Source organism: Procambarus clarkii, chromosome 67 (assembly GCF_040958095.1).
Source record: "Procambarus clarkii isolate CNS0578487 chromosome 67, FALCON_Pclarkii_2.0, whole genome shotgun sequence".
Classification (NCBI taxonomy): Eukaryota; Metazoa; Arthropoda; class Malacostraca; order Decapoda; family Cambaridae; genus Procambarus; species Procambarus clarkii.
Genome location: NC_091216.1, coordinates 15,664,028 through 15,691,527, shown reverse-complemented (window position 1 = coordinate 15,691,527; position 27,500 = coordinate 15,664,028). Strand labels below are relative to the sequence as shown.

The window sequence follows — 27,500 nt, the reverse complement described above, 5'->3', positions numbered from 1 at the left end:
ATGCGGACATGTGTAGAGAAAGACTCCACTGAACAACATTTTTGCGGGAAAAATTATTGCAAAGGAGAGTGAAGGGTACTCAATAAGAGCATTGGTCAATGTACAATACAGGCATAACCAAGGACTTGAAAAGGCTTGAGTAAAATACTGATCACAAATTGGAGAATAAAAAATGCCCCTCTCAAGTTGAGGTGCAAATCAGTGCTATTCAACATGCCAAGATGGGAAAAAGTCAAGGTCATAGCAAATGAATGTGCCGCTTAGCACTTTTGAAGCTCTTTATCCCCTTCTCCTTTCTTTCATATATTGTTCCACTCTCCCGGTCCAAAATACTGATTGTCTTCCAATATTACCATCCAATCCGTGCAGGGGCATACCCTTGCCTTCACTACCTTGTTCACAAGTTTGATTTACACAACTTGTCCCTTGTTCTCTCTAACCTGTCAACCTGCTTCATGACTGCACAACCTCATATAAAATCTTACCCAGAAAAGCCAGCTGCAGTATTTGGTTATTATTAAGAACAAGTAAAACAGCTATTTGATAGCAATGCGAAAAAAAAGAATGCAAAAAATGAAGATTGCATCAACGAGATCATGTATTTAGTAAATAAAAATAAACAAGACAAGGTAGACAAGCATTAATATAGGTTACCTCATTAATTAACCCCACTGGTAGAACTTGCTTGGGCAACCCCAGGCTATACAGTAATAACAAATTATAGTTGGCAACACGTTGGTGCAGTGGTCACAAGTATCAAGCATAATATGCCGTCACTAATGATAATTAGTTCTACAACTACAATAATTAATTGCACTAAGTGAATGACCAGCACAGAATAGGGAATAATGCAGCAACAATGAAGTATTAACACTGATATCAGGGAATACCTCAACAACCATCTGAAGGAAGTTGAGTAAAATTGTGTAGCATTTCACTGTCTGTAGTACTGTAGTTGAACTCTTTAGCCAAGACAGTCAACAACTGTCACCAGTTTCAAAATATTTCCTTTACTGTTTTACAGCATCAAAGATTTACACTTTTGATGCACTGAGTTACATCCTGGAATATTTCAGTGCATCACTTGAGCCTAGAGTCATGTGTGTGTTTGAATGTAAACAGAATAGGGACATTTAAGTCACATGGTAAAAAAATTAACTTTTCATTACATTTTAGACAATGGAGGGCAGTGATGTCAGTGATTTTGTGAGCAAGCCATCCTCAAAATAAAGGGCATAAATTAACTATGAACAGTGGTTGTTACCCGTTTATGAATGATATGTACTCTACATTACTTGCAACTGATGACATTTAGGGCTTTGTAGAAAATAGCTTTCCTCAAAATGGTTAAAAATAATAGTTTCCCAAAATAGTTCACCCTTGAGACATCTAATACAGCTCTGTTGGTAAAGAAAGGTTTATGATGACAGTTAAATCAGTGTAGCAAAGGGATTAACAGCAAACGATCTCTACCTTAAACATACTTGTAAAACATTTTGTCCACTTTACACAAATTTACGCCAACTGTACTTGTAAAACCCATAGGCATAATATTCATGTTTTGCATCTGAAAAAACTTATTTTTTTTTTTAATTTGGGAAAGGTTAGCTGTTATACTAAATCACTTTGGTGAAATTAATTTAATATGTATAACAGATCTCTCTTAAAACATTCTTATTCAGAGGAATTTAATTAAAAATATGTAGCAGTAAAATGTTTTTGACAAGTTAACCGTAAAAAAAAAACTATTTATACTGAATTCAGTAAGACATCTTTTAGCTGTAACAACAAAGGTATTCAAAAGAACATGAACTGAACCTCACTGATGCACTTACAATCAAGGCTCTTCCTTCACAAATACTAGTGGCACAACTGTATTGAACTTAATTACAAATAAAAATAAATATATACATATTTAAAAATAATATGGGTAACCTTTATTTAAGCTTCTGAAATAACACTGAGGGGAAAAAAACCTTGCATGTTGAAAAATATGCAGTTTACCAAGTACATTGTTGTCTATTGCATTAATCATTAGCATGATAAAAATTATATGCTTATGACTAGTTCAATCACCCACCTTCTCAAACATCATGTTCTCACTCCCACTTAGTTTACTAATAATGACACCGCTCACCGATCGTGCACACAATAACAGCCCCCACTGATTGAGCTGACAATGACACCTACTATTGACTTGAAATACTAACAGTAATGACTCCCACTCATGTGACTACAAATGATATGAACCACCCTTTAAACTATGTATTATTCTTTAATTGTATACCTGATACTGCATCTCCACATCCAGTTACAGTCTTAACTAGTCTAGAAAAAAAGATCCACTTTATAACATTATAAGTGAAGGTAACACTTGAGCTATAGACTGAGAATTCACTTAAACAATTCTTTACTAACATACTGGATAACAAATGAATTACAAATGGTTATTTAAGAGCACTATTAACAAATACCCCATAATACTATGGTATTGGTGGATGACTTTGGCATACTTTTAAGTAAATAAACAATTTGCCTCTAAAAACACTGAATAATTTTAAGTTTAAAAGCAATTGTGACTTAATTAGACACATAATCAGTAGTGCTTGGGGGACATTTCAATACATTCTAACTTGAATTTTAATACTTTTGCTTTCAATAAGAGCATTATAATTTTGCCATTGCTTCCAATTAAACCACCAGTGTTCATGGTGTTGTGAAGGTGAATTAGACACTCAGGTCTTAATTATCTACAGTATCCATAACTTGCTCTCAGGAATTCTAGAAGTAAATGCATGTTTACATATTTACAACTGGAGATGATTGTATGAATACACTCTTGGCAAAGTATTTAATTGATTCACTATTAATAACACTACATATGAATTATAACTATCATCTTTGTAATATTACATCGATCTACAAATGTAATTAACATTATAATTGCTGCTAGATTACCTAAAAATTATAATCTAAATGACTTACTGGGTAGCTGAAGTATTTGACAAGTGTAAAAGCACTAAGAATTTGGTCATGTTTAGTGTCATGAATGCACAACAGCTTTCAATTACCCACATAATTTTCTTCCCTATTTTAAGCACAAGCTCATGATAAAAGAATTGGTAATTACTTATAGTTGTGTAGGCACACTGACAAACCTATGCATACTGCCTAAGTTCAAGCAACTGATATCACAGAAAAAGAGTGTCTTCAGAAATACTGAAGAGGCTTACAAAGCATCTCTCACACTGGGACTAATTCATAAATCACCTGAGGATTATGCAGTTTTTGACATCAATTGGAGTCAGTAATATACAGGTGGTGTCATAACCAATGACAATGAGAACCTAAGCAGATAAAATAATTAATGCACCCACAATTATACACTTCTTAAGAGCCAGAACAAAAATAAATTACAATCTTTAAAAAAAAAAAAGGCCATGCAGTGTTTCCTACAGTAAGACAGCTCTATTAAAATGTAAAGGAAAGCTTGTTGGGTGTTGCTTCAGTCACGCAATACTTGTACATAAACAAACCTCCTTGCAACAATGAACTTTCATTTATCACCAGATAATTTTAGTCCTTTCTCTAATCAGTAATATATATATATTGTATTACATTTTATTGAACAAAATAGCGGACCATTTGGAGACCTCTCACAACAATTCAGTTACTGGTAACTGAATTGTTGTAAAGATTTATATACCACAATGCAATTTTAACATTCAAGTCCACATTATTAGCCATCACTTTCCATTATATTGAAAGGAAAATACTGCAAGGAAGAACTTAATATAAATTACCATACTTTATCCTAATTCCATCTTGGTAGTTATTTCATTTTCACTGTAATTAGCTACAGCATATGATAGCTAGTGTATTTACTGCAGAGAAGCTTGGGACAACTTCTGTGCTCAAACGAATTACTCTTCTAAACAGCAACCAATGCAATTTTACAGAGCTCTTCTGTAATTACCAGAGTTAAAATATGCAAGAAACTTAAGCCTCCCTTGCATTATTGCAATACCAAGCCAACCTGAAAAACAAACATATGATTATTTACTATGGACTACTGAGGTTATTAGACCAATACCGTACAATATGTATGAAAGTACAAAATTCAAAACACGATTTTCAAACTGCCTTAACCCTTAAAGTGCGCATCACGTCATATGACGTGTTGGACGTTGTTCCAGTCAACTGCGCATCACGTCATATGACGTGTTGGAGTACTAGGCAAGATTTAAACGGTCCGCGGATACACGGGGTTCACCACACCTTTATCAGGGCTCTTGTAAACAGACGCCATTTTTAAAAAAAATCGTGGGCCAAACTCCCGGGTGTTATTGGCCTCAGTATTGAGTGAGCAACCAAGCCTGACGCACGCAGCATGAGCTAACAGCACTGCTGTTCAGCTTGTGACCACAGCATCGCCTAAAAATGCCAATATATACTTGTTCATGCTATTATGTAACGATGATATTATTAAAGAAGACCCCTGACTGTGATAAAACTGACCAGGGTTCTGATAATAGCAAGATTGTGGTGATATTTAGCGCTGTGAGCCATGGAGGGAGGAGTAATGCTGTGGGAGGGAGGGAGGTGGTGATGCCTTCTGACTGTGTGTGGCCACATTTTATTGACTGCACTCACCATACCAGCTTATTGGTTCTCTATGGTGAACACAAATGTAGATACTTATATATAACGTGTGTATAGAGGGTATAAGCAGCAAGAGAAGGTTGGGAGCCGCCATTTTGGTGAGGGCGGTGGCGTTGTCTGCACGACGCCACCGTGCAGATGACGGTGTTGTTTACTGGTTACCACGATGGTCTTTGGGCACCATACCAGTTTATTTGTACAAGTATGGTGAATAAAACAGGTAGATATTTATATATAATGTGTGTATATAGCGTAATAACACCACAAACAGTATTGTTGAAGGTGAAATATTAGTGCGTCTGGCCTTGAGGGCGGCCGCCATCAGCTGACTGTGTGAGGTCCTACGTCTTTGTGCCTTTACTCACCATACAAGCTTAGATGTACAGTTATGGTGAACAAAACATGTAGATACTTGTATATAACGTCTGTATATAGTGAATTATAGCAAAAACAGTATTGTGGAAGGAGAATGTGGGCGAGTCAGATGACTTGAGGGAGGGCGGGAGTGGCTGGCTGGTACACGGCGGTCACTCCTCGTTACTTTTTGACTCATAATAGCTACTTAGTGGTTCGTTAATAGTGAACAAAACATGCAGATACTTATATATAACCTGTGCTTACAGTGTAATAACCGACAAAGTATTGTTCACTGATTGATGAACATAATTGAATCAACAATATGCACACCATATTTTTGAGTACAGCAATGATTCACTCATTTTATTATATAAATATATCAAACTACACACTATTGAATAATATTACAGCAAAAAAACTATGAAAAATCAATCAGAGACATTGAAATAATTAGGTAATTATCTCTGTGGCAACTCTGGCCTGACAGCTGGCGAGCAACAGACCACCTGGTACGCACGCTGAGTCACCGCCTATTTTTTGGCAGACTTCCCCGCCCTATAGCGGGCAATATATGCCACTTATGATTTTTTTTATTATTTTTCCCGTGATCAGTGAACACAGATTAACAGGTTAGGACGAAAAAATATTTTTTTTCTTTCAAAATTACATGCGCCTGTGGGGAAGAAAGGATATTATACCCCTAGCATGTTAAGGGTTAAGAGAACTAGTTTGGTACATACAAAATAAAATTAGTGTATCAGTGAACAGTATTCTGTAAATAAAGATACTTGACGGATGGCAAGGTAACCCTCGGGCCTGGGGAAAGAAGTGTAACAGACAAGTGTCAGTGCCAGATCAGAAGGTGCAACAGAGATGGACAAATAGGCCCAAAAGGCTATATAGTAAGGGAAGGAATACATTACACGAGTGCCCACAGCACCCACGAAGGATTGCATGGTTGTACCCCGAAGGATTCCCATCAGCAGGTGGTGCATTAGAGAAGCATGGATGTGCAGAGTTGATGAAAATCACCCTACATCTGCGATTGTAAGAGGGACAATGCAGTTCAGACAATAAGGAGCAGAGTGGAGCTCCATTAAGTGCCCACGAGTTAAACAGGTATGACTAATACGTAACATCGCCAGAGCCATCTCCACCGCCCGTTATGGTGGTAGGAGGAAGGCCATGGGAACACACTACTCTTTAAGAGCATGCAGCTTGTTACCAGTGATAGAAGACCAGCAATCCTGCCAACAGGCACAAATCGAGGAATGAAGAACCGAGAAGAAGTTGAAATAAGGAACACCTTTGTAGGAAATGGGACAAGTGCAGATAGCCTCCTTTGCCACAGCATCTGCACACTCATTTAAGGAAACACAAAATGGAAGGGAACCCAGCAAAACTCAACTGTCTTAAATCTGCTGGAGATAAGAAACAGCCAATATAGAATTTTGACAACCACAGGTTGGACAGGATTAAAGGACTCCAGAGCCATATGAGGGCACTGCGAGAGCCAGCTACAATAACAAAGGAAAAATTACGGCGAGAAAGCAGTTGATGAAGAAAGAACAAAATTGCAAAAAGTTCTGCCAAAAGATGCTAGTCTTTGGTGGCAGGCAACACACACACACGCACACACACACACACAGGTGCAGTCAGGAAACACAATGGAGTACACTGCCAGCAGACTGACCAATTTGTGAAGACGGAGATGGAGTTGGAATGTGCAGAAAAGTGAGCAAAGAAAAGGCATTTCAGAACTGTAGGAGGAGTGAAAGCCTTAGTCATGCAGGTTAAGGTTCTACAAAACATAGGAAGAGGGATCCCTCCATGGGGGAAAAGATGGAATGACAAAGAGAAACATTGATAAACAGAGCAAGCAAGACGACTGAACAGAAAGGGAAAAGTGGTGAAAGGGAACAGGGCCCACAGGAGGGTTAATGGTCAAAGTACGATATAAGCATAAGTGAGGGTGTTGTAAGGACCGCACAAAGTAGGGAAGACAGTAGCGATCCCACCGATCCTGTTGAGACAGGATGCCAGTTTCTACGTGCAAGCTCTGGGTAGGAGTCTAATGAAAGGCACCAGAGCTGAGGCGTTGTTGTTGAGGAAACACAAAAGTTGACAAGGCTGCATTGCATGAGCATCGAGGAGCACTTAGTGTCCTATGAGAGTGGCATGTGTATATATCAGTGTAGTAATACTTCGTTCATGATTCTATATAAGGTGATGGGAAAGTGATAATATGTGAATATATTGATAATTGATGAAATGTCGTATTCCTTTCAACTCCCCCATTGTGTTTTACTTGCATTACCAAGCTCATTCCTTGAAAGCCACTACTAATCTGAGGTCGGATACTAGTACTTTAGTTCCCGCAGCAAAGAACCCGGTTGCGACCCATAGTGGCTGTAACAGGAGCGAATACAGAGAACATATACGGTATACATAGACGCGATAAAGCACATAAATTATTGGGATCGTCTCAAAGCTCTCCAAATGTAATCACTAGAAAGATGAGAGATATCAAATAATACACACATGAAAAATACTGGAGGGCCAGGTCCCAAATCTACACAGTAAAACAACAACATACTGGAGTGAACGATATGGAAGAAAAATGCAAAACAGAACCAGCGAAAAGCAGGGGTTCATAGGCACAATCAGAGAACACTGTTTAAACATCAGAGGTCCATGGTTGTTCAACATCCTCCCAGCAAGTATAAGAAATATTGCCGTAACAACTGTGGACATCTTGAAGAGAAAACTAGATAATTTTCTCCAAGAGTGCTGGATCAACCGGGCTGTAGTGGATATGTGGGTCTGTGGGACGCTCTAAGCAACAGCCTACTGGACCAAGCTCTCACAAGTCTAGCGTGGCCTCGGGCCAGGCTTGAGGAGAACAACAACTCCCAGAACTCCGTCAAGCAGGTATCAAGCAGTTATCATCCATCCAGTCCTTGAACCATCCATCCTGTTGTCCTCCCAAATACAATATTCAAGTGCGATCGTCACGGGAGACACTGGTAAACTGAAACATGCCTCGCTCAAGAACCATGTGCTCGGTCGACTCATACATGTATCAACAAAGTCACAAGGTGAAGCAAAGGTCGTAACGTGATTCAAATTTTCTGAAGAAATTGAACTCATAATCAGAAAAATTTGTAAAGAGGGACGTTTGCTACCCAAGGTTCTGCTGTACTTGTATATTACATCAGCGTTTTACATCCATGGCATCTAAAACTGTCATAGTGGTCTAGAAATTGTGAAAGGTAGGAATGCCAAGTTCGGAACCCATGTTGCCCAGAAAATGTAGACATTGTGATACCATGTGTTTTGTGATCATACTTCTTAGACCAATTGGTCTAATTTTTTGCATCAGCTTTACTACCTCTTTTGTGAAGTGGTGTGATCTCTGCTGTTTTAAGTATGTTTTATTTTTGTCTGTATCTGATATGAGAATAAGGAAAAGCAGTGGTGCAAGGATTGTACCCTGCAGTTCAGAGCTTTCAATTGCACTTGAACTCAATTTTATTTGGTTGACTGTTACTCTGTGTGTTCTGTTCAACAGAAAATTGAATATCCACTGTCATACTTTATCTGTTATTCCTAGTGACATTATTTTTTTGTGCAATCACTCCATGGTCACACTTATCGAATGCCTTTGTGAACTTCGTGTATACCACATCTGCATTCTTTTTTCTTCTAATGCTGCAGTGATTTTGTCGTATTCACGTAGTTGTATTCACCTAGTTGTGCTTGCGGGGGTTGAGCTCTGCTCTTTCGGCCCGCCTCTCAACTGCCAATCAACCGTTTCTACTACTACTATTTTTTTCCCCATACCCCACACACACACACACTCCCAAGGAAGCAGCCTGTGACAGCTGACTAACTCTCAGGTACCTATTTACTGCTAGGTAACAGTGGCATAGGGCGAAAGAAACGCTGCCCATTGTGTCTCGCCGGCGCCCGGGATCGAACCCGGGACCACAGGATCACGTGTCTAGCGTGCTGTCCGCTCAACCACCGGCTCCCACAGTGGTCAAGTAGCTGTGAGAGGCATGGTCTTACCCGCTCTAAATCAATGTTGGCCTGGGTTGTGGAGGTCAATGGTATGACCTCCACAATCCAGTAATGAATTGTAATGTACGATTATGTTACGTTGTTGGGCGAATTAGATACACAGTGTTTAGTGGGCTTTCATATTTATATTTATTTAGTAGTCTTGGTTATAGCAGTCAGTTGTTGGCAGTGTTGTAGATATTGAGACAGAACTTGGAGCAGAGCAGAGCCGAGTGAGGCCGGAGTCGCGGACCTCAATGAGGGAGAGCGTGGCTGCTTGATGCGAGATGTGAGTGTCAAAACTTGATGAGATGGCGAGTGCCAAAACTGGATGAGCTGGTGAGTGTCTAAACTCGATGAGGCTGAGAGCGTGGCAGCTCGATACGGTCACAGTCTGTGTCTGCTCTGTGACGAAGTTGGAGTGTCTTGAGGTCGATTAGAACGGCATATGCCGAGTGCTACATTCTTGAGGGTGAAGTGGTGGGGTAACTCCGAAGCGTCAGTTTAACTGAATCACTGTGGAAATTATACTGATGGTTACTTGCTTCTCGATTGCTTATATAATTGAACTACACCTTATCTCATCCTCCTCCATTAGGTTAGGAGGATGGAGGGAATTTTAACTGTAATTAGGGAAATGTTTTGAGTGATGTCATTAGTGCTAATGAAAGGTTTGCTTCTCTCATTTAGCTAATGAGTTTGGAGCGAGTATATTGTTTATACTCGCTTCAGTCTCCTAAACTGGTGACCTGACTCCTGATCACTCTCTCAAATACTTTAATTATGTTGGACTTTAGTGGAACTGGTCCATAATTCTTTGCCAATGCTGTGCTCCCTCCCTTGTGAAGAGGAGCTATTTCTGCTACTTTTTATACTGTTCATACTTACTAATAAGAATAAGCAAAAATTAATTGTTGATGGCGTTGACGTCATGCATTGTTTTAACGACTGTGCGAATGTCATCACGACCTCAAAGTGTTAAGAAGTTCTGCAATGTTTTCTTTGCTTATAGAGGGAATGACATTTTCATTCCAATCTGCATCTTTTTCTCTTTCTCTTTAGTGGTATGTGACTTGCACATATTTCTAGTGCTACTGTGCCTATTCTCTCAAGGCACTGGTTTAAGTATGCATTATCCAGCCGTCTTTCCCAGCATATTTCTCCCAAGGGAAATAAGGTTTATTTGTTCCCCATTATTGTTATTAAAAATATATATCATAGGTTTTCCACAAAACATTATTAAAATATTTTTAATAAACTAATCAAACTAAAAGTACGGTGGGGCCTTGACTTATGAATTTAATCCCTTCACAGAGACGGGTCGTAAGTCAAAACGAATTTTCCCATAAGAAATAATGTTAATTGAATTAATCTGTTCCACACCCCCAAAAATATTAACTTAAAAATACATTTTATACCGAATAACACTTATTTTCTACTAGCTACAATACAGGACTGTATTTATATCTTACTTTGATTGAGGACTCTTGTTGGCATATGGAAGACAATGAGGAGGGATGGAGGAGAGGTGTAGTGTTTGTAAGGGGAATCCCCTTCAATTGTAACATCAGGCAGTGATGACTCTTCTGGGGTGCACACACTCCTACATTTTGCCTACATACCATTAGGACCTGCTTGTGGCTCACTGCTTGTTTTTCTCACTAAAAACCTGTCTAGTGACACTGTTTTTCCCTATGTTGTAACACTTGTCTGAAGTGAGACATCACATTGTCATTAAAAAGGTTAACTCAACTGATTGTTACAACTTGATTTGAGTGACACTTTTCAGCAAAACTTTGCAATTCTTCTCATACTGCACACATTTTCTTAATAAATGAGGAAGGGACATCCTCTACTCTACATCAACAATCCTCGTACCATTTACAAATGATCTCTTGTTTTTCATCTATGGTCATCTTCACGTGTGTGTTCTTAGCTTGAACCTTACCACTGACTTTCTTGGGACCAATGGTGTGATATATAATAATTACTTTTATGTTAAAAAAAATAATAATAATGAAATCCTTTACAAGCACGATTGTCACTAAGCGGGCGACACTGGTAAACTGAGGAGGGGTCGGCCGTGCCACCAGGAACCACGAGATCGGTCGACCCATACGCACATCAAAGGGAAAGGGAGCTCCCGGTAAGGAAGCCGGTCGGCCGAGCAGACAGCACGCGGGACTTGTGATCCTGTGGTCCTGGGTTCGATCCCAGGTGCCGGCGAGAAACAATGGGCAGAGTTTCTTTCACCCTATGCCCCTGTTCCCTAGCAGTAAAATAGGTACCTGGGTGTTAGTCAGCTGTCACGGGCTGCTTCCTGGGGGTGGAAGCCTGGTCGAGGACTGGGCCGCGGGGACACTAAAAAGCCCCGAAATCATCTCAAGAAGATCAACAAAGTTCCGTGTCGAGGCAAAGGTCGTTAAGTCGAGTCACATTTTCCGACGAAATTTACGTCATAACTCGAAAAATTCGTAAGTAGAGGCAGTCATAAGTCAAGGTGCCACTGTAGTTTGAGTGTCTAAGAACCAGCAACCTTGCCCAGTTCTATATAAAGTTTCCAATTATATGTATGTTTGCTTTTCTGCACTCACCTTTTGAGGTACCATCTTAGGACACCGCCAATTGTAAAGGTAATACTGTAGATTGCCATCACCTTGACCAAACTTCAGGTCTTCAAGGAACTCGGAATTCTCCATCAAGTCTAATGCGTTGAATACATCATAGTCAGACTGAAAAGGTAAGACATTTCAATTTTAAGACACAGACAAACTTTATCTGCATCATTTCAGGCGCAATTAAATATTTTCCTAAATACCCTGTACTTAAAAGAAAAAAAATTCATACAGGAAACTAGAAACTGAAATCATCACTTCTACTTTTAAAGATGTAATTTCTATCTAATAAAGTATCTACCAATGTCCAGATTATCTAGATTGGGTTATCCAAATATTTTGAAAATATGAATCTTCTACTCGATATATTATATGGGCACTCCATTTGTTACAGCAGGTGCATTAGGATTTAGAGTATGTATTAGGCTTAAAGTAAACAATACTTGCCTAAAGAACCAGCAGTGGAATGTAATAAAATGCCAGTATCTGGGTGAGCCCTGGAGGCTCCCTGAAGCTATCTATACTGATATAGCGCTATATTAGTTGGGGACATAAGTCGCAGAGTTCTTGTTTGCCTACCAGGAACCAGAGCCCGAACCTGGCCCTCCTCGGAGATGCAGGAAGCAATGGCCTTTGAGCACTTTACATTTAAAGTATGTCATACTTGCTATTGACCAGGACAGGCCCCAGAAAGTTAGGCAAATCAAAACAGACCACTGTCCGGTTGAAAATTGTGAGCCATGTCATAAAAATAGCGAAAGAACAACTCAAGAAAGAAAACAAACAAGCAACACTTCATGCAACTAGTCCCACACTCATTAGCTCTACCCCCTCACCCCCCCCCCATCCTCGCAGGGGGAGAAGGAGCCAGCAACCCTTCAATTCAGTTCTTGAATGATGAAAGCCGCCACCCAAAGTGAGGGAGCGTGTCAGGAAACCTCATCCAGAACTGGCATTTCATTATATTCAATGATAGTTTTCTGTGGGGAGCTCTGTTGGCTCCCTGAAGCTTACTACCAACAGAGAAGGAGAACAGGGACTCACCAGGAAGGCGAGTCGCTGTGGTAAGCCTTCCACAGGGACGGAAGGCTTACCACAAAAAAGCCTTTTTTGTAGTAAGCCTGTTGGTGTACCACAAAACCTAACCAATCCCTGAACCCCCGGATGGCTAGGAATGTTCCGATATGTGTCCCTGAGGCCCAGGGATTTTTTTTTTTTTTTTTTTTTTTTTTGAGATATATACAAGTTGTTACATTCTTGTACAGCCACTAGTACGCGTAGCGTTTTGGGCAGGTCCCTGGAATACGATCCCTTGCCGCGAAGAATCGTTTTTTCATCCAAGTACACATTTTACTGTTGCGTTAAACAGAGGCTACAGTTAAGGAATTGCGCCCAGTAAATCCTCCCCGGCCAGGATACGAACCCATGACATAGCGCTCGCGGAACGCCAGGCGAGTGTCTTACCACTACACCACGGACAGTTAAATTCATCGAAGTTTTAATCAACTGTTAAATCAACATCCAACTGTTAAATTCATCCAAGCACCCGGATCAAGAACAAGCCAAACTTGGGACAACGTGGTCATCCGAAATGTGGGGGGCAGGTAATCAACCCGTTCAGATAAGACAAGTCCAGAATGTACTGGAGCTCTGCACAGTCCCATTTCAGAACTGCAAACAGACAGGAGACCCACCTGAGACACAAGGCGGTTTCAACCATGCCCAAGCAAACCTACTCTAAGATGACCCGACAGATGGATGGGGAAGATGCCTGCCCCCCACACAGACTCAACCCTCTGAAGAAAGGACCTCCCAACGCCACTTAAGGCCGCAAGAAATGACTTGAAAAGCCCACGAACTGCAGGACCAGGCATGGGCAAAAGGAGCCAGCCTCCACCCTCTATCGCCCTGTTAACAGGACTACCCATGAAAGAGCCGACGCAAACCCCAAAACACCGAGCATTGAACAGAGCGAACACTGAGCCGACCAGACGAAGCCCACATCAGCGACTCCACCGACTCGGAAACTGGCACCAGAGGCTTACTAAAACAAAAGGAGGTCCGAGGCCTAGCACGACTTGTCCTAGCGGGTTGGAAGCGATCACCCTGGTGCCCCTGTTCGTCAGGGACACCATTAAATATATGTAGTAGACATAATGAGGAAAAATAAATTGGTTAGAAAGGCGGGGTCCAAGAGCTAATAACTCGATTCAGCAGATAAAAATAGTAAATACAAATAGTAAATACACACATGCGTAGATACTACAGGAAGGTGGTGGTTGGGTTGACTATGTCTATCTGAACCTAAAAATGGCTTTTGAAAGAGTCCTACACAAGAGGCTGTTCTGGAAACTGGAACATGCTGAAGGGGTGACAGGGAGACATCTGACATGGATGAAAAAATTCTGACACAGATGAGGGGCAATAATCGGAGGCAATATATCTGACTGGAGGAGTGTTACTAGCAGAGTAACACAGGGTTCATTTCTTGCACCAGTAATGTTCGTCGTCTACCCAAACTATCTACTAGAAGGAACACAGAATTAGATGAACATGTTTGCAGATGATGTTAAGTATACTAGGGAAGATAGGAGAGACAGACGATTGTAATGCCCTTCAAATCGATCTAGATAAAATATGTGCTTGGAACGTCAATTGGCAAATGGAATTCAATGTGAATAAATGCCATGTTAAGGAATGTGGAATCGGAGAAAATAAACCACAAACAACTTATAAATTATGTGGAAAGGAATTGCAGAACTCTAAAAAAGAATGAGACTTAGGGGTGGTTTTGGATATTAAGCTGTTGCCAGAAGAACACACAAAGAACATTGTGAGAAGAGCATATGCATCACTTTCCAACTTCAGATTTGCTTTTAATTACATGGATGATGAAATACTAAAGAAACTGTTCATGAGTTTTGTTAAACTATAATTGGAATATGCAGCAGTTATATGGTGCCCTAATCTAAAAAAAAAAAAAGACCCAACAAGCGAGAAGGAATATTCAATCAATTCAATTTCAACAATAAGAGGATTGACTGGGAAAAAATAAATGTAGACCTTGCAACCATTCAATGGGAGACGAACTTAAGCGACAAAACTCCCACACAGGGAATAGCTCAACTGACAGCTGAAGCTTACAAGGTCTGTTTGAAGCACGTGCCTGTGAGGAGGGGCAGAAAGAGGACCACTCTAGAAAGAGAATGCAGACGACTGTACAGGAGAAGGAAAAAAATAACGGAAATGCTTCGGCAGACACAACTATCACAAGCAAGGAAAACAAGCCTAAGCAGGGAGATCGAAGAAATAGAACAAACGTTGAAGCGATCATATGAGTGAGGAAATGGAATTGGAACAGAGAGCTATACAAGAGATAAGGAAAAATCCGAAATATTTTTTCACATACGCAAAATCAAAATCCAAAACCTCGACCAGTATTGGACCGTTAAGCCACACCAATAAACAACATGAAAGTTGATGACCCAGACAGCTTCTTTATGAATGACATTCAAGCTGCAGATAATATAACGGATATTACCATAAACTCGGAAGGCTTTGAAAGAGAAATTGACAATATGCCTATGCACTCAGCTCCTGGGCCTGACTCATGGAATTCAATATTCATAAAGAAATGTAAAGTACCAGTAGCGAGAGCACTCAGCGTAATATGGAGAAAGAGCCTGGATACAGGGGAGATACCAGCAGCACTTAAATCTGCAGATATAGCTCTGTTGCACAAGGGAGGGAGGGAGTAAAGCCTTGGCAAAAAATTATAGGCCAGTTGCACTAACATCACACATAATAAAAGTGTTTGAAAGAGTGATTAGGAATCAAATTTCTAGTTTTATGGAAAACAATGAATTGCACAATCCAGGACAACATGGATTTAGAGCGGGAAGATCCTGTCTGTCACAGTTACTCAACCACTATGACAATCACAAAAGCCCTAGAAGAAAAGCAAAATGCAGATGTTGTATACACAGACTTTGCAAAGGCGTTCGACAAATGTGACTATGGGGTTATAGCTCACAAAATGAGGTCAATGAGAATAACTGGAAAAGTAGGACGCTGGATACTCAATTTCCTGTCGAACAGAACACAAAGAGTAACAGTCAATCAGATAAAATCGAGTCCAAGCGATGTTAAAAGCTCTGTACCTCAAGGTACAGTCCTTGCACCGCTACTGTTCCTTATTCTCATATCTGGTATAGACAAAAATACAAGTCACAGCTTCGTGTCGTCCTTTGCAGATGACACAAAAATCAGCATGAAAATTACCTCTGCTGAAGACATTGAAAAACTACAAGCAGATGTCAACAAAGTTTTCGATTGGGCAGCAGAAAATAACATGATGTTTAACAGTGATAAATTTCAGGTACTCAGGTACGGGAAAAATGAGGATCTGAAACATAATACAGGGTACAAAACACAATCGAATCTTCCCATAGTAGAAAAACAGCATGTCAAGGATTTGGGAATAATGATGTCCGACGATCTAACATTTAGGGAGCATAACCAAGCAAATATTGCGTCAGCCAGAAAAATGATCGGATAGATTACGAGAACTTTCAAATCCAGTGATCCCATCACAATGGTTGTACTCTTCAAGTCACTTGTGTTGTCCCGTCTCGAGTACTGCTCAGTACTCACTTCCCCCTTCAGAGCAGGGGAGATTGCTGAAATAGAGGGAATACAGAGAACATATACGGCACGCATAGACGAGATAAAACACCTAAATTATTGGGATCGTCTCAAAGCTCTCCAAATGTACTCTCTAGAAAGGAGACAAGGAAGATACCAAATAATATACACATGGAAAATACTGGAGGGTCAGGTCCCAAATCTACACAGTAAAATAACAACGTACTGGAGTGAACGATATGGAAGAAAATGCAAGATTGAACCAGTGAAGAGCAGAGGTGCCATAGGCATAATCAGAGAACACTGTATAAACATCAGAGGTCCGCGGTTGTTCAACGTCCTCCCAGCGACTATAAGAAATATTGCCAGAACAACCGTGGACATCTTCAAGAGAAAACTGGACAGTTTTCTAAGAGAAGTTCCAGATCAGCCGGGCTGTGGTGGGTACGTGGCCCTGCGGGCCGCTCCAAGCAACAGCCTGGTGAACCAAACTCTCACAAGTCGAGCCTGGCCTCGGGCCGGGCTTGGGGAGTAGAAGAACTCCCAGAACCCCATCAACCAGGTATCAACCAGATAATCTCAAGAAGCACATAAATAATCTGGAAAAGGTGCAAAGGCATGCTACAAAATGGCTTGTTGGAACTGAAAAACAAGAGTTATGAGGAGAGGCTAGAAGACAAAAGAAAGAGAGGTGATGTAATCACAGCTTACAAAATAATAACAGGAATCAACTAAACTGACAAAGAGGAATTCCTGAAACCAGCAGCTTCAAGAACAAAAAGACAGATTCAAGCTAAGGAAACAAAGGTGCTAAAGAAAATTTAGGAAGTCTTCTCTTGCAAACAGTGGTAGACAGTGGAACAAGCCAAGTGAGAAGGTGTTGGAGGCCCAAACCTGTCGATAGTTTCAAAGCCTTATATGACAGAGTACTGGGAAGTTGGAACACCACGAGCGTAGCTCTCATCCTGAAACTACACTTAAGTAATTACACACCCTGCCTCAAATGTAACACACAACACCCCACCAAGTTAGGATAACTCATCAATATGTCAGATAAGTTCCAATCTAGAATGACTGGGGAAATGACAAACCATCAAGTAAAGATACAGAAATCCCACCAACTCCAGTGCAGGAAAACAGTAGCCACAGTATGTGCTACTGTGGCACACCAGCCACAGAACCAGCTGACAAACTGAGCTTTAGGTTCCATGCTAAAGCAAAAAGAGGTCCACCTGTAAACAAAAAAACTCGACTCCAAGATGTGTTGACAACCGTCTACTACACCAAAGATGACAGCACGACTGATACACTAAACAGACTCTCAATGGTGGGGAAAAACATTCAAACTACATTCCTAAAATATTATCTCCAAGGTATTTTCACACCATTCATTAACCTACACAAATATTATTATTCATTCTTCAATACTGTAATTCTTACATTCTTGGCAGTGACTAGTGCATCCTTCATCAAAACTTTCCAGGGAGTGGCTGAAGAAACATTGTAAAAAGAGTAGGCAGCTTTCAAGGACTTGTATGTTGGATGATGCATAACTGTTGACGGCAATGTATAGTAGCTCACAAAATCTGGAAAATTATAAAAATAAAATTATCTGATATTTCATTAGGACAAAAGTTATTCAATAAATCTAAAATTTACAAGAATATATTCTATACTAGTTATGTTTTAATTCTAGCTGATCAATGCCAAGCATAGAGAGCTGACTAACTCAATACTGTGGTTCCTCACACATTACAGCTTTGGCATTTTTTATATGCACTATTCACTACAGTATGTATTTCATATAACAAGTCACTAAACATGAGCCATGTTCAGCATGCACACGTTGGCACCAGGTTGTGTGTTTAAGCACTTTGTTTTACATACATTTATGTTTTCGTGTTAATAATCTTTTGAGATTACACAATATACTCTTGTATCACAGGGAAGAGTACAAGAAGAAGGAAGAGTACTTTACACACCATATTTGTATCACAGACATGACAGGAGACCATCATAATACTGACGATACTTTTATGTATCTTTTGTAAGTTATGTATCTTTATGTATCTTTTATAAGTTATGATACTAAATACATTTTTTCCTCTTATGAAGCAAAAATAAAATTAACTGTGGGAAACCTGTGGGCCTTCTGATTTTTTTCATATTCCATTAATTTCAGTACAGTATTTACGTTATACATCCCACCAATTTCATGGGACATTTGACACACCAAGGGTTACTGAGCATGCAATATTATGAATATGCTTAAAAGTCATTCTTGGCACCTCTGCAAACTTAAGAGAACCTATATTTTAAATATGGATATACAAATGGAATGTGGGTGGGTGGATGTGAGTATGCAAGTGGGAAGGAGTGGGTGCATCAGTTGGGGGAGGTTTGGGTGGGAGGATGTGAGTGCAAGTGGGAAGGAGTGGGTGCATCAGTTGGGGAAGGTTTGGGTGGGTGGATGTGAGTATGCAAGTGGGAAGGAGTGGGTGCATCAGTTGGGGAAGGTTTGGGTGGGAGGATGTGAGTGCAAGTGGGAAGGAGTGGGTGCATCAGTTGGGGGAGGTTTGGGTGGGAGGATGTGAGTGCAAGTGGGAAGGAGTGGGTGCATCAGTTGGGGGAGGTTTGGGTGGGAGGATGTGAGTGCAAGTGGGAAGGAGTGGGTGCATCAGTTGGGGAAGGTTTGGGTGGGAGGATGTGAGTGCAAGTGGGAAGGAGTGGGTGCATCAGTTGGAGAAGGTTTGGGTGGGAGGATGTGAGTGCAAGTGGGAAGGAGTGGGTGCATCAGTTGGGGGAGGTTTGGGTGGGAGGATGTGAGTATGCAAGTGGGAAGGAGTGGGTGCATCAGATGGGGAAGGTTTGGGTGGGAGGATGTGAGTATGCAAGTGGGAAGGAGTGGGTGCATCAGATGGGGAAGGTTTGGGTGGGAGGATGTGAGTATGCAAGTGGGAAGGAGTGGGTGCATCAGATGGGGAAGGTTTGGGTGGGAGGATGTGAGTATGCAAGTGGGAAGGAGTGGGTGCATCAGATGGGGAAGGTTTGGGTGGGAGGATGTGAGTATGCAAGTGGGAAGGAGTGGGTGCATCAGATGGGGAAGGTTTGGGTGGGAGGATGTGAGTATGCAAGTGGGAAGGAGTGGGTGCATCAGTTGGGGGAGGTTTGGGTTAGGTGTGAACAGTTGGGATTGGGGATGTTTGGATCAAATTGCAACACTGACACACCACAACCACCATTACTGATCACAACAAATCCAATATGCCAACACATAACAGACTTACCTGAAATATCTTCCAATCAATACACACAGAAATCACAATAGCGTGATGCATCAAATGAACAAATCCACAATGGCAGTGACGACGATTCGAACCTACGTCCGGGAGCATCCCAGACGCTGCCTTAATCGACTGAGCTACGACATGGTCAAAAGAGTTGAAACCGAAGTTCTATTGAACTTACTGGATCCTGCAGCCTCTCCGAGGCACAAACCAGGGTTTTACACAACTCCCCCATACACTCAAGCTATGTCAATAGGCCGTTCTACCTATTCGCCCTTACTTCATTACACACAGAAATCACAATAGTGTGATGCATCAAATGAACAAATTCACAAGGGCCGTGATGAGGATTTTATTATACAATTTTGTTCTCTAACTACAATACAGTACATACGTTTATCTTACCTTTATGGAGGAATCTTGATGCGTATTGAAGATGGCGAGGAAGGAAAAGGAGGAGAGGTGTTACTGTTTGGAAGGGGAGTCCCCTTCCATTATAACATCAGGCAGTGATGACTTCTCTGGGGTACACACTCTCCTACATTTTGCCTGCATATCACTAGGACCTGGTTGTGATTCACTGCTTGTTTGTCTTACTAAAAACCTTTCCATAGTATTATTGTTTTTTCCATACGTTTTAATTTTTGTCTGTAGTGAGGCATCACAGTGTCATTAAAAAGGTTAAGGCATTGGCCTACTGCACCGTGATTTGGGCGAGTCATTTCAGCATAAGTTTGCAATTCTTCCCATGCTGCACATATTTTCTTAATTAATAAGGAAGGGACATTCTGTACTGTCTTCTCCTCCCCCCCCCTGAAGAAATTTCCTCAGCTGTCTTGTTGCTGCTCCTTGTGAAGTTCTTCAGTGGTCAGTTCTTCGCTGTGTTCCTCCACCAGCTCGTGACACACAACACTCAGAACACTATGAATGCCACTTCTTTTTTCTAAATTTCTTAAATCAACCCCTGCTCGCCTTAAACTCTTTCGCATTTGCATCACTCATTCCAGGGGTTTTCTTTAAAAGGTCTTCCATGCAATTTCCTTGCTTTTTCACAAATGATGGCCTCTGAAACTCTATTACCCGCTAACTCCTTGCTGTGTATCCAAATTAATAACTTTGACATCCTCAAGTGTTTGTGTTCTATGTTTCATGATTATTGACATGCCTTTTGCCACTTTAGCACTCATAATGTCCTTTTTCTTAGCAAGTATAGTGGATATCGTTGACTGATATTTGTTGTACTGCCTAGCTAGTTCAACAACCCGCATTCCATCTTCATATTTACGAATGATCTCTTGTTTTTGCTCTGGTTGATACCTGGCTGATGGGATTCTGGGAGTTCTTCTACTCCTCAAGCCCGGCCCGAGGCCAGGCTTGACTTGTGAGAGTTTGGTCCACCAGGCTGTTGCTTGGAGCGGCCCACAGGCCCACATATCCACCACAGCCCGGTTGGTCCGGCACTCCTTGGAGGAAACAATCTAGTTTCCTCTTGAAGATGTCCACGGTTGTTCCAGCAATATTTCTTATGCTCGCTGGGAGGGTGTTGGACCTCTGATGTTTATACAGTGTTCTCTGATTGCGCCTATGGCACCCCTGCTCTTCACTGGTTCTATTCTGCATTTTCTTCCATATCGTTCACTCCAGTACGTTGTTATTTTACTGTATAGATTTGGTACTTGGCCCTCCGGTATCTTCCACGTATATATAATTTTATATCTCTCTCGTCTTCTTTCTAGTGAGTACATTTGGAGGGCTTTGAGACGATCCCAATAATTTAGGTGCTTTATCGTGTCTATGCGTGCCGTATATGCTCTCTGTATTCCCTCTATTTCAGTAGTCTCTCCTGCTTTGAAGGGGAAAGTGAGTACTGAGCAGTACTCAAGACGGGACAACACGAGTGACTTGAAGAGAAGACTCTATTGGTCATCCTTACATGGATTTTCATATGTTGAACCTTACCACTGACTTTCTTGGGACCCATGGTGTGATATATAATAATCAGTTTTATGTTCAAAAAGCAAAAAATCACCACAAAATTTTTTTTCTTATACGTGTGATCATCACTATGTGGGCAGCACTAGTAAACTGAGGCAGGTCGGCTCACGTGACCAGGAACCACGCGCTCGGTCGACCCAAACGTGTCCCAACAAATATTGTTAGTCAACGACACTACCGTAAGTCGAGTAGCATTTTTCGATCAAATTTACATTGTAACTCAAAATTATCGTAAGTCGAGGTGCCACTGTACTGTATTGTAAGGGCTCAGTAATTCGGATTCCAATAACCCCAGATTTGGAGTAATCCGAATGAAATCTTGTTCACGTTTTTACTTTTAAACCTACATATGAATTCCAGTTCAAGTGCTTGACGGTTTAACTAATTGAAAATTTGGTTACAATCATAACAATTTGATAGTAAACACACACACTCGTTACATCCAATGTTCTAATACACCAAAATAAATTTACACGTAAACAGTTACTTGTTTTGACATTGACAAACAACTTGTGTCAGAGAGGTATCGGAGGATAGGAAAAAAGGGGTGAGTGGGGAGGGACTGGGTATGGGGATAGTTGGCAGGGGTAGAATGGAGAGGGCCCAGATATTGAGATGTGAGGCAGGGGAAGGGGGACTGAATATATGGATGAGAGGCAATGGAGTGCCCAGGTATGTGGATGCGGGAGAATAGAGAAGGCCCTAGTGTGGTTGACAGGCAGCCCAGTGAGCTAGTCTATGGAAGCCCTATTTTTGAACTTCTGGAATCTTATATTTTAGGGCAATGTGCAATGATAAAATTTTTGATTAGTCTCTAAGCATTACATTGCCAGAAACTCTCAGGCAACTGTCCTCCCACTTTCAGCCAGCCACCTGCCCGCTCTTTACTGTCAGCCTGCCCTCACCCAAAAACTGTTTACAGGCTGTACTGTAAAATGTATTTTGCCAATACAATATGGGACATTTTTTGGGGGGCAGCCTACATACAGAGCCTGGGGTGAACCAGCCCAGCCCTGTCAAGCCACAAGTGTTCTTTCCTCACGATTCTACTACCTCGTGTCACTCCGGTACTGAATGATTTTCTTTCTTAATTTTTTTGTTTTAACAGAAACTTAGATCATTTTTGGCTAAGACAATGTCTAGTAGCAGCAGCAGTAATCAACGTGGACACGTTAAGAAAAAGCAAGTTACGCTACCCACTAAAGATATGCTATGAGAAAACTTGGTGAAAATGCCCATTCATTTTGTGACATTCCTGGTAAGAAATTCAGGTAATTAAGATGACCAGCTAACTTGGATGGGAGTGGGCCTACCCTATAATTTGGGATCCAAATTATTGACTGTGGGCAGTCTGTACAATCAACATCATAGGTGATAAAACAAAGCCCTGTGGAACCCAGCCACACCCCTCTATTCTAATTCATATCCTCTAATTACTGCTCTCCTCTTTCAGCATTTAAGAAACTTTTTATCCATTCTAACTAAATTCAGTGCATCTAAAGAGAAAACACTGCTAAACTTACTGCTTTAAGCATCAAAGCAATACGCAGTTGGAAATCTGGTAAATATATTGAAATTTTCACAACCTAGACTACAATATCCCCAGGATATTGGGGACATGTGTCACGTAAATGTGATCCAGTTATGTTCATTCTATGTTGCAAAATCTTACAAACAGCCACACCAACAAATATTTCATCTGGTTCTAAAAATAGCCACTGCCTAATATTAATGGAAACCTTCCACTGACAATCATACAACATGGAAACAAAAGAAAATTATAAACAAAATCATATAGTAAACTCTGCAAAGAATGCCTAATTATTATTAATATATAAAAATCAGAAGATAATACAGTATTTCACTTGAAAACTCACCAGTAACTTTGCCAAAGTTTTCAACTACATAACTGTCTATGATCTTGTCTTGGGGAAGAAACCAATGAATGAATTCTTCTTTACTAAATACAGGTGCTAAATCAAATTTGTTCAAGTATCCTTCTAACAACTTATGGCAATCGTCAACGTCTTCAATCTTTAATCTTCTGAAACCTGACGTTACTGTTTCTGATGGCAGCCGATACAGTTTGAGTGTGCGCTGCATAGTCATATTCTTTCCCAAATGAGAAAATTTAACTTCTATTAGCTTCTTTGGATTGAGTGAGCGGTGCCAGTAGCGACAAGATGCCACAGGTTTCGGCAACAAGACACCAGCAGTGTACACAGCCTGGATGAGGAGAGAATAATCTACAATAAGAACCATAACAAATTTGAAAACTTTTCTAATATTCGGGGGTTAACACGTTAAAATTATTAAACTAATATTCTTAAAAATTATAACTAAGAATCTGGGGAAAAAATGTACTCCAAAATATATTCCATTAACTCCTGTGCACCTGTTTATGGCCAACACACCCCCCTACTCTACCAATAAAAAATAAATTCCCCCAAAAAAATTTTCCTGCTAACATTGTTGTGGTGCATTCCCTGATTACAGGAAACAAAAAAAAATATGTGACATACTTTGGCCGTGATGGAGCAAGCAAGTCTCGCGATTCACGAAAGATCATTGAATCGTCACCCAAGGCCAAGAATAGTGCAGAAGTTGCCACAAAGACATTTTAACATAATTTACTTAAATGTCTGTCTATTTTTCTTCTTTTTTTGTACAGTAATATTTGTGTCATTTGAGAAAGTTACGTAATAAAATGTGTGGAACACTGCTATGCTCAAATATACGTCACTAATATGACTACCATATTATATTTTTAAACAATAGAACAGGGTTTTTTTTCCATTATTCCACTATATAGAGACTTTACATATAATTATTTACATTTTCACACCCTATTATGAGCCAGTAAGTAGTTCTGGTGAGTGTAAATAATCTAGCAACCAGTTTTTAAGAGGTCAGCCAGGAATGTTTTGTAAGAAATTGTAACATGCATTTTAAATGTTCTTTGTACATATTTCTAATGTTTTTACCATTGTTCCTTCAGGTGCAATGAAGCATTCGATTGTAAATAATGTTATTCGTATCACAGAACATGATGAACATGGGCAACTACCGATATATTTTAGTCACTAATATGCCCAGAATATTATATTCTTTGAACAATGAAACACACTTTTTGCTGTTGTAACACTTTATGCACACATTATATATAACTACTGTATTTACTTTTGTATACACCATAATGAACCCCTAAGCAGGTCTAGTGGGTGTGGTATGAAATGAAAATGAAATCCATGCATAGCATGCTCTTGAGATGATTTCTCAAGAGATGATTTCTCTTGAGAAAATATCTCTATCTTGAGATGATTTCAGGGCTTAGCATTCCCGCGGCCCGGTCCTTGACCAGGCATTCTTTTTGTTACACATCCCTAGGAGGCAGACCGTAGCAGCTGCCTAACTCCCAAGCACGTATTTACTGCTAGGTAACAGGGGCATCAGGGTGAAAAAAACTGCCCATTTGTTTCTGCCTCCACCGGGAATAGAACCCGGAACCTCAGGACTACGAATCCGAATCGCTGTCCACTCGGTTGTCAGGCCCCCTGACAGCTAACCCCCCACTCTCAGCAGGCAACACCAACAGACAATACAAAAAAGGTCAGATGTAACACAAACAAGGAATGACTTTCAAGGTCAACAAGCCACAATGTAGGACTGAACATAGGAGATACTGTTTCATCCACATGGTAATAAACCCATGGAACTGCCTACCTGCCCAAGCCATAAGTACAAAAACACCCAAAATACTACTTCGATTGTTAAAATGTAATCCCTGTTCACCTTGGGGAAGAGGGGGATTGTAGGTGATAATTTGGATGCAATAGGGCGAGGATGTCTAGCAACACTCGGGCGCTGACATAGCAGGCGCCCGGGGCGTCTGCTCCGCCTGAGCCGTCAGGCAGGAGTTGCCACAGATATTTTTACCTAATTATTTCAATGTCTTTGATTTTTCTGTTTTTTTTTTTTGCAGTAATATTATTCAATAGTGTGTAGTGTGACATTTATATAATAAAATGTGTGAACCATTGCTATACTCTAAAGTATGGTGTGCAATTAGTGATTCAATTATGTTCATAAAACAACAAACAAATATTTTTGCTGTTATTACACTATATACACAGGTTATATACAAGTACCTGCATGTTTTGTTCATCATAATGAACCACTAAGCTGGTATGGTGCATCAAAACAGCATAGTGGCTACCAACACACCAGCCAGCAGATCACTCACCAATATTCCTCCTCCAACCATATTGTTTGTGGTGGTATTACACTATATACACACATTATATAAAAGTATCTACATGTTTTGTTCACCATAAATATTCAACTAAGCTTGAATGGTGTCCAAACAGCATAGTGGCCACCCTACACAGCATGACAAGTCACACACCAGGCACCAGACGACATCACCTCCCTCACCACAATGGCTCTTCCCAACATATTCCTTTTGCTGTTATTACACTATATACACACACATTATATACAAGTATCTACATTTGTGTTCACCATAACAAACCACTAAGCTGGTACGGTGAGTCCAGACAATAACAATGACCGCCAAAGACCAGTCAGCTGATGATGCCACTTCCCTTTCTCGCCAGGATTCCTCCTCCCACCATACTATGCATATTGCTAATTCTCACCACAATGGTGCTATTATCAGAATCCTGGTCACTAAGTCCTGTAAATGAATAATCTTTCACAATTTTATTTTGTAAAGGAACAGTGTCATTTCAAGATTCTTAGATGGACCAAACAATGGCAGTGTGCTGTGGCTAGTGCTGTGAACATGCCCACAATTTTTTTTTTTTAAATGGCGACTGTTTACAAGATCCCCACGTAGCAGTGGGACCTTCAATCTTGTGCGGTACTCCCAACCATACATAGCTGTGGTGCGTCGTCACGCAAAAGTTATTCACCCCAGGGGAGCCGGTCGGCCGAGCGGACAGCACGCTGGACTTGTGATCCTGTGGTCCTGGGTTCGATCCCGGGCGCCGGCGAGAAACAATGGGCAGTTTCTTTCACCCTATGCCCCTGTTACCTAGCACAGACTGCTTCCTGGGGGTGGAGGCCTGGTCGAGGACCGGGCCGCAGGGACACTAAAGCCCCGAAATCATCTCAAGATAACCCAGCTATAAATGTATTGCGCCCTTTAAGGGTTAATGAGGAAGCAACATCCTTCTTGTGAAGGGCTAGGAGTTCGTCGGTGGTCAGTTCTTCTGTGTGTTCTTTACCAACTCCTCCAACATCAGCACCATCCAGCTTAGCTAGAACAACCACCATCATACCATTTTCATGTTTATGAATGATCTATTGTTTTTCCTCTATCGTCATCCTCACATGTGTTTTCTCAGGTTGAACCTTACTACTGACTTTCTTGGGATCCATGGCATGATATATATTAATTACTTTTATGTTTAGAAAACAAGAAAGCACAAAAACAATAAAATTCTTAAAAGAATTCAAGCGCGATTACCACTAGGCGGGAGGCACTGGTAAACTGAAGCGTGCCTCGCCCGTACCACCAAGAACCACGTGCCAGGTCGACCCATACATGTATCAACAAACTCACCAAGCGAGGCAAAGCTTGTAAGCATGGTCACATTTTTCAAAGAAATTGAGCTCGCAAACAGAAAAATTTGTACAGTGGGGCATTTGTAAACCGAGTTTACACTGTATATGATTTTGGTCTCACTACCTGCATGGCTCACATCGTATATATATATTTTTAAAGTAAAGTACCACAGTTTTCCGGGTAGATGGGACTCGTAAGCCTGGAAATGCAGCTCATCCAGGGGAAGGGAAAACCGTGATTCCAAACCTCTGCTGCCTTGCGGCCATACCCCTTTTTTAGGAAAGGCTT

The 27,500-nt window shown here is 40.8% G+C and overlaps 1 protein-coding gene across 2 annotated transcripts in view; it reads right to left on the bottom strand.

The window, feature by feature from the left end:
• Nmt (N-myristoyl transferase) overlaps positions 1–27,500 on the bottom strand; it is a 160,447-nt gene that overhangs the window by 2,314 nt on the left and 130,633 nt on the right. For both annotated transcript variants that reach the window (XM_069310358.1, XM_069310357.1), the window contains 4 exons: positions 23,500–23,848; positions 17,781–17,926; positions 11,676–11,813; positions 1–4,036 (listed from right to left, as the gene is read on the bottom strand). The exon at positions 1–4,036 is cut by the window's left edge and continues 2,314 nt beyond it. In XM_069310358.1, coding sequence (XP_069166459.1) covers positions 4,016–4,036; positions 11,676–11,813; positions 17,781–17,926; positions 23,500–23,848 — 654 coding nt within the window. In that variant the 3' untranslated portion in view covers positions 1–4,015. The remainder of the gene's footprint in view (positions 4,037–11,675; positions 11,814–17,780; positions 17,927–23,499; positions 23,849–27,500) is intronic.